Here is an 8,631-nt window from a genome sequence, read left to right as displayed (position 1 = left end):
ATAACCGTAGTTTTTTCAAAGTTACAATTTAAAGTAATGGGAAGTAACTTGGACAGCGTATATTCTGTCATTTAAAAATATTCAGTCTGAAAATTAAAATGTTTTAATAGTTATTCACATTTGGATACATGTGGCAAATAGTCCTTCTTGTACCGGTATCATTTTCCACATTCTAAAAAACTGAAAAATCTTTGGCTGGTGTACAATAATGTGTTGCTTCAATCCCTTTTTAGTTGCGAATGCCTTCAAACATCTATCACAAGAAAATTCTAAATTTCTAGTGATTTTACAGCTTTTCAAATGACGAATAAGACTTGATTTGTAGCAGAACCTTTTCCCATACCTGCTGCATCCATGTTTTTGTCCTCAGAGTGGGACGCGACATGGCCAGTATAATGCGTTTTGTTCACAAAACACATGTTACACTCTTCATATCTATACTTTCCTGCACCATTGTGGCGATCAGTGTGATCTTTCAATGCAAACCTAGTGGTGAATTGATATCCACAGTGTTGGCACACATAGAATACATAGGAAAAATCTCAAGAACCATTGAGACAGGAAAGATGAAATTCATGTGAAATCATTATCAGGTAGTGTAGATTCAATTTTGTTCAAATAATAACCCCGTGGGCTAGGGTGGGGCCATAATGACCGTTAAAAGTTTTACATAAGAATATATTGTTAAAATCTTTAAAAATCTTCTCAAGAACCACTGGGCCAGGAAAGATGAAACTCATGTGGAATCATCCTCTGGTAGTGTAGATTCATATTTGTTCAAATCATAACCCCCAGGGCTAGGGTGGGACCAAAATGGCCGACCAAAGTTTTATATAAGAAAATATAGGGAAACCTTTCAAAAATCTTCTTTTCAAGTACTTCGAAGCCATGATTATTGATATTTATATGGAATCATCCTCTGGTAGTGAAGATTCTAGTTTGTTCAAATCATGACCCCCTGGGGAGTTAAAATTCAAGTCCCTCCCCCCCCCACCCCAGTTATGTTTCAGTTCTTATCTGATATGTGCTTTTTCCTAGCCGATGTTCTCAGGTGAGCGCTGTGGCCCCTGGGCCTTTTGTCCGATTTGAACTCCTTCCCACACTCTTCACACAAAAAGTCCATTTCCTGATGAAAACAAAACAAAAACGAAAACAAAACTAGAGCAGAGAATATTGTCAAACCATACAATTCAATTTATTTCTAGGGATGGCAGTAATTGGATGTGTATTTAAGTTGAATTCGCGGTAATCATTTGATGCTCAAAGATTAAGAAGAATGATATTTCAAATTTTCTTGACAGAAATTAAGTTTAAAGCACATGTATGTTAAATTTTTATCAAAATCGAAATTTTATGACGTTACAGTGCCTTCTAGTAATGTAAATAAAGATTTGCAGTGAACTCAGTGTAAATGTGGACACGTTTTCCGTGCCTTCGTCGAAAGTTTGGTCAAATGTTTGTGATCATTTTTTAATGCTCACCGACACCGCAGTAATCATGTCACCGCTTACGCTTGTTAGGGGGTGAGTGTTGGATATGCCCAGTTTCCCCATTCTTTGATCGCAGATACCTGGCTAGGCGCCATTTAATTGAACAACATTCGAACTATGCATACGTGTGCACCGCCTGTAACCTGATATTCCCGCGGAAGGAAAATCACTCCTCATGTAATGCTAGATGAGCAGCGGAGAGGCGAATGGAGGTCATGAGGCGAGCGGATGGAGTGAGGAGGAAAGCAGAAGGCTTAGAAAGATATATTCAGGAGATATACCAGTTCATTAAGACCGTTATTTCGCGACATTGGACTTGGACGACAACAGAAACAAACATGATCAGATAAACCCTGTAAAAGGTTAAGGATGTCTAAAAATAGTCAATAAAACAAGTCAATAATTGTTTTGGCGTGCTTGTCATGGCCATTTAATAAAATATTAGATATAATACAATGTATGCGCCGATGATGATTATATGGCAGCATAGGTAAATGAATATGGATAATCATAAGCAAGAGAAATACCATCTTGATCCAAGGAGCCTGGAAAAAACAGTACCCCCCGGAGACAGCATTCTTTGCAAAATTATGCTTAACAAAGTTAAAAACACCACAAACAACTTGAACTTTGAAAGGTCTGCCAAGCACATCAATAAGGTGGATCCTATTCAGCATTTGATCCATGCCATGACGCTGAAACGAGAAATTAAACGAAAACGAGAAAACCACCAAAAAGAAAAATTACATTGCAATAAAACATGACATAGATGCTAATGAGGAATAGAAAATAGACTTAGGGGGAGGTAGTGTGGGTTTAAAAATTTTGAGCGTCTGCTTCACTCAAATTATGGAATAGAAAGGAATATTCTAGAAGACATGCGCATTCAACAAATATTTTTGAGCACCGAACCCGATGAATTATGAACGTAATGATTAGGAGTTATCGATCTTAGCATATGTAAAAAACTAAGCTGCGCGAAATAACCAGGTTTATCCATATTTGATAAACTCCATTATTTCGCGACATTGGACTTGGACGACAACAGAAACAAACATGATCAGATAAACCCTGTAAAAGGTTAAGGATGTCTAAAAATAGTCAATAAAACAAGTCAATAATTGTTTTGGCGTGCTTGTCATGGCCATTTAATAAAATATTAGATATAATACAATGTATGCGCCGATGATGATTATATGGCAGCATAGGTAAATGAATATGGATAATCATAAGCAAGAGAAATACCATCTTGATCCAAGGAGCCTGGAAAAAACAGTACCCCCCGGAGACAGCATTCTTTGCAAAATTATGCCAAATGGGTCAAGGGACCAAGTCACATGACCCATCCGCCACAAACTAACATTGGGGCGGCAATTTTGCAGCCCAAAGTAACAATAAAAGCACAAATTGTGCACACTAAATTAGGTACCAATTGCACCGAAATTATGCCAAATCGGCTAAGTCACATAAGGCACAAATTGTGCACAAAAAATAAGGTACAAATTGCACCAAAATTATGCCAAATCGGCTCAAGTCATTTAAAGCACAAATTGTGCACACAAAATAAGGTACAAATTGCACCAAAATACAATTGGCTCATGACAAACATCAAGGAAATGTTGACGAAACAAAATTACAACCAATGAAATGATCCAAAGCATTCCTCAAAGTATTGATAAAAATACTGTTTCCCAAATCTGACAAATGAACTCCATCTTTTCTAAATAATTCCTTGCATTGAGCTCTAATATCTGGATAACTGACTGATGCACCCCGAACCTGAAACTTATTTAGCACAAATGTAGCACAGTCACTATTAATTCTACGTCTACAGTTTTGTCCTTCTGTATTTGCAAGACAATTAATCCAATTATTTCGAGGCAAAATATGTGACCAAATTATAAAAGTTTGTGGAAGTAAATTAGCAATATTTGCCAAAGTTGACTTGTAATATTTTTGAAGACCCCTTAATGTATTGTGAGCCTGACCAATATTATTGCCCCCACAATGTATAATAATAATCTTTGGCTTCTTGTTACGAGCTAACAAAAATTCAATTGTGGGATATAATTGCTCCCAGACCATACCCCGAATTCCATGCCACAAGATGTTGGAAGACTCCTGCCCAAGATTCTCTTGATTTGAATTCTTCGCATATATGTGAGCCCAATGAATAATTGACGAGCCTATGATCCAAATCGAATCTAAATATAACATTTAAAATTGATGAGCAAATTAAACACTTATTATTATTATTATTTTTTTTTTTTGGAATTGTAACTTTGTGTCATATGACAATACATATACAGTGTAACTCAATGTAAATTTACAACGAACATGGTCTTATGTACGATTTGTAAGCTGCTGACTGCCACCTTCCCATCTGCTTAATATGATCCTCTGAAAACCCTTTTGTATACAAGTGGGTTGCACCCCCAATGCGAAATGAGTGCGTCTTAAATTGAGTTGACTGTATATTCAGAAACTGCAAAGCTTTGTTTAACATGGACGAAAACTGGTATTCGGTTAAGGGTTTGGAATTTAAATGAGAAAAGTAGGACACCCTTTTTACATTGGTACTTAATGCAGCAAACTTCTGCAAAGATTGAAACAATAAATTTGTATCATTTGATTTTTTCACATGCACAAATGCCCCCGCACCAATTTGATCAGTCTTAGATGTTTTGATAAAGATTTCAATGGTATCACTAGATACAGTTATATGCTGGACACCCAAAGCCACCACTTCACTCACCCTTAGTAATGCAAAGAAAGCCAATGCAAAAGCAGACTGAAATAAAGCTGCTTCAAAATCAGAAAAACACAAATGTGGCAAAACACTGACAATGCTATTCAACAAAGGTAATGTAATTGGTTTTCTTATATCCTGAGACGGATTACATCTCTTGTAACCAGCTAACAACTTCTTAATAATAAATGAATCCACTGGATTCTGCCAACCATGCAAGTTAATGACGAAACTGATTCCTGATAAATAGCATTTGACAGTAGAAAAAGCCATATTACTCTCTGACAGATATGCTATAAAATTAATCATGTGATCAACGGGTGGGGGCCATATCTGCTGGAATGACAAATGTTGTCTAAAATTGAAAAAACTTTGCAATCCCTGACGGTATACATTCGCTGTATTTTGAGATACACTGGCCTGCAGAAGACTGGCTACAGTTCCTGAATAGCTCTCCAAAACTGAATAGGTACCATGGAGGGAAAGGGGTCTGCCCAAGGAGCCAATTGACGAAACCTGGTCCACTGAAACCGAGAAATAGCATCTGCAATTTCATTTTTAACACCTGGTATATGTTGAGCTTTTATTTGTACATTAAACTTGAGGGTCTGCAGAACTAACATCCGGACTAATATCATAATTCTTTTGTTTTTTGATGATTTGTTATTAATGATGTACACCAAAGATAAATTGTCAATATGAAGTAGGAGTTTTTTGTTCCTTAAGCTTTCAGCCCAAATCATAACCCCTAATACAATAGGTACAAGTTCTAGGAAAGTGATATCCCTGTAGCATTCCTCAGGCCAGCCATGAGGCCAATGCAGACTACACCAATGTTTACCGAACACAACACCGCAACCATGAGAACTTGAACTATCTGAATAAAAATGGAGTGAATCATCTTCCTGCCATACAAGACTAGGAAATTGTGTCCTACCATTAAAATCAGTAAGAAATTGAACCCACATTAACAAGTCTAACTTAATTACTGCTGTAATTCTTATAAAATGGAAAGATTTTTTGACTCCTGCCATTGAACCATAAAGTCTTGAACAAAAAGCCCTTCCAGCTGGCAATGCCTTAACCACAAATGCAAGCGCCCCGGCCAATGACTGCATTTCTTTCAAAGTAACCTTTTTTGAATTAAGTATTCCATTTATCTTTGCCAATAACTCCCTAACTTTATCATCTGGAACAAATATAGTTCCGGAAATAGTATCTATGCCTAAACCTAGAAAACTCAAACGAGTAGAAGGTCCCTCTGTTTTCTCAAAAGCTAAAGGAATGCCTAAGTCTAAACATAACTCTTCAGACTGTCTCATTAAATCCAAACACTGAGATGAATTGGCCCTTCCTACAAACAAAAAATCATCTAAATAGTGAATAATGCTTTTCAATTTAGACCTCTGAGCTAATTCCCAGTGAAGGAATGTAGAAAACTTCTCAAATAAAGAGCACGACAATGAACAACCCATAGGTAAGCACTTGTCAATGTAATATGCACCAGAGTGTTGAAAGCCTAATAAACAAAAATCCTGTGGACAAACTGGTAACAGACGAAATGCACAGGAAATGTCCATTTTTGCTAATAAGGCACCCTCACCCTTACTCGCAATTAAAGAAACAGCATCATCAAAAGTGGAATAACTGACAGAACATAAATTGGGGTCTATGTAGTCATTAACACTGTCACCTGTTGGATATGACAAATTTGTGATCATTCGCCAACCACCTTGTTTTTTGGGAACTAAACCTATTGGATTACATCGCAAATTAGATATTGGGGGGTATAAAAATGGACCCATTATTCTTCCTAACTTAACTTCCTTATCAATTTTCTCCTGTATTTGAAAGCTGTACTGCATTGCAGATTTCATGTTTTTAAACTCCACCCTCCTCCTAGGACCATCAAAATTCAAGGAAAACCCAAATTTGAAACCCAAGGACAAACAATGAGCATCTTGAACATTTGGGTAAGTAGATAATATTTGATTCAAATTTTCACAATTAATAGGTGAGTGACCAAGTTCCCATAAATTCTGACAATTATGTGGCAGAATTGGACTGCGACTGGCCCTTTGAATACTGGAACCGCTGGTTCCTGGAATGGAAATGTGCACGATTATTGAAATTGGTCTGTGATGAAGATTGTTCTGACGCAGCAGTTGAATTAACCTTGAAACATTTCACCAAAGGATGAAAAGCATTACATTTTAGACAACTATGCACATAATTGCAATTTGACTTGTTGCAAATGCCCTGATAATTATAACTGTAGCATTTGTTGCGGGGCTGCAATGACTGCTGGCGTGATAAAGGGTTAGTAGGAGCAGTGGACGAATGCATATAGATCATCCACAGCTCTGCATCAACAGAAGCCCAACTTACAGCGGTGTTGTAAGATTTTTTCAGCCTAAACTGAATATCATATTCTAACCAATTTCCCTTGATTTTTTCAGCCCCCTCTTTATCAATGACATATACTTAAACAATGAGATTGCTTCAGATGGCTGTTTGACTAAATAAACTGATGCAAAAATTGCAAAAGCATCTAGCCATTGTGATAGGTTTGAAATTTTTTGTTCCTTATGCTTAGGCTTTACCTGAAAAACACCATCTTCAAACACAAGCTGATTTTGTTGTGTCGAGGTCGGATCATGAAAGAGAAGTGTACCAAAATTTATGAATTGATTATTGAAAATTTTTTCTTTCACTTTCTGAGGCAAATGCGCTGCTAGGGGTGATGCGGTGCTAATAAATGGATTTGGCAAATTATCTCAAGGGTCAAATTGAATTGTACCTTGATTAACTTCAGCTGAACTAGCGGGCTGCAGGGGAACTAAGGAGGCGACAGTGGACACAGTCTGACTTTGAGTCACGATCGGTGCCTGGTCAGTCACGATCGGTGCCTGGTCAACAATGGCGACATCATGCAGTCGAGGGAGCGTTGCTTCAGGTACACTTCGTTTTTTGGCCCTGGCTGCAGAATTTGTCGTTGTTGTCCGTGAATAGGGACTTCTAGACTTCGAAACTCTCGATGCCCGTAACATACTTATGACAACTCAAAGATGAAACTGCAGATGATGATCGATTAAATCGTTTAAAAATTTTGAGCGTCTGCTTCACTCAAATTATGGAATAGAAAGGAATATTCTAGAAGACATGCGCATTCAACAAATATTTTTGAGCACCGAACCCGATGAATTATGAACGTAATGATTAGGAGTTATCGATCTTAGCATATGAACTAAGCTGCGCGAAATAACCAGGTTTATCCATATTTGATAAACTCCATTAATCCAAGGATGAGAGTATGATCGAGAGAACGAGAGCTTAGTGTGAACGCAAAGGGAAGGATAAGCCCCAGTCCGTCTACCCCCAAGAAAAGGAAAGCTCCCTCACCGAGAAGAAGAAATTTACTCTATGATTTTCTTCAGCACTTTGAAATGAACACTGGAGTCGAAAGTTTTTATAGTAAAAAAAAATCCGGGAAAAAAATTCCCCACCCTCAACTAAAAAAACACCAGTACAGAATGCCAACGTGTTTTTGGGGAACCCACTTAACAAATAGATCTGGATTGGGTCAGAAATTTTTGGCGACTAATTCAGTCCGGAGTGTTTGTGCTAGCCTATTTATTCAAGTTAAAATATCCAGTCTGCTTGATGACAACGGGCCGTATATGCCCCCCCCCCTTTTTCAGTATGATTCGACATGTGACGTCATTCATTGACTAAATCAGAGGAAACAGCCGATTTTTTAACAATCTATATCTTATATTATATGACTGTGTACTCTCTTTTTTTTAAACAGATTTATTTAACTTTAAATAAATTATAAAACTACTGTAAACTTACTTTTATTCGCGACTTTATTTATAGAGGGTTAACTAGTTCGCGACGATTTTGTATGTTTTGGGGAAAAAACTCAGTTTAACGAATTTTCCGTGACATCATTGTCAAGACTGCGTACTATGCACTAGTTGAGGAGCGGATCATTCTGTGCCCTTTTCGCCAGAATAAAGGGGGGGGGGGCAGTCGTGGTAAAATAAAGTATTCTCTGAAAAGCTTTACTAAATTTAGCTAGGGTCTTAAGAAGGAGGTGGATTCTCTTTTCTTTTGTACATTTATGAATATGGTGACCGTCAAGCGAAAACCACCCTTATTTGCTTAGTGACGTTATGGAGAAAACGAGCACAAAAGTTGACCTCATAAATATGTGCCGTGTTTTGAAAATTAATGCAGTGTAACGTTGCATCATTAATTAAAATATTTCTTCGTATAGTAAAAGCACAGGCACCAAACTCGCTTGAATTTTTGACCCCCTAGTATATTATATACTAGGGGGTCAAAAATTCAAGCGAGTTTAGTACCTGTGAGTAAAAGCATATAGAC

The 8,631-nt window shown here is 37.3% G+C and overlaps 1 protein-coding gene across 1 annotated transcript; it reads right to left on the bottom strand.

The window, feature by feature from the left end:
- Positions 1-3,098: 3,098 nt before the first annotated feature.
- LOC134239711 (uncharacterized) lies at positions 3,099-7,420 on the bottom strand. Its single transcript, XM_062721870.1, has 3 exons — positions 7,040-7,420; positions 3,828-4,763; positions 3,099-3,694 (listed from the first exon to the last, which is right to left on the bottom strand). Exons 1-3 carry the CDS (start codon positions 7,287-7,289, stop codon positions 3,099-3,101), a joined length of 1,782 nt encoding a protein of 593 aa, XP_062577854.1. The 5' UTR covers positions 7,290-7,420.
- Between the last annotated feature and the right edge of the window lie 1,211 nt (positions 7,421-8,631).

This window comes from Saccostrea cucullata, unplaced genomic scaffold, assembly GCF_032062105.1.
Source record: "Saccostrea cucullata isolate Sc308-1 unplaced genomic scaffold, CSIRO_AGI_Scuc_v1 ctg3231, whole genome shotgun sequence".
In the NCBI taxonomy this organism is placed as follows: domain Eukaryota; kingdom Metazoa; phylum Mollusca; class Bivalvia; order Ostreida; family Ostreidae; genus Saccostrea; species Saccostrea cuccullata.
Note: the sequence above shows the minus strand (reverse complement) of the source record. Positions and strands in the feature narration are given on the sequence as shown.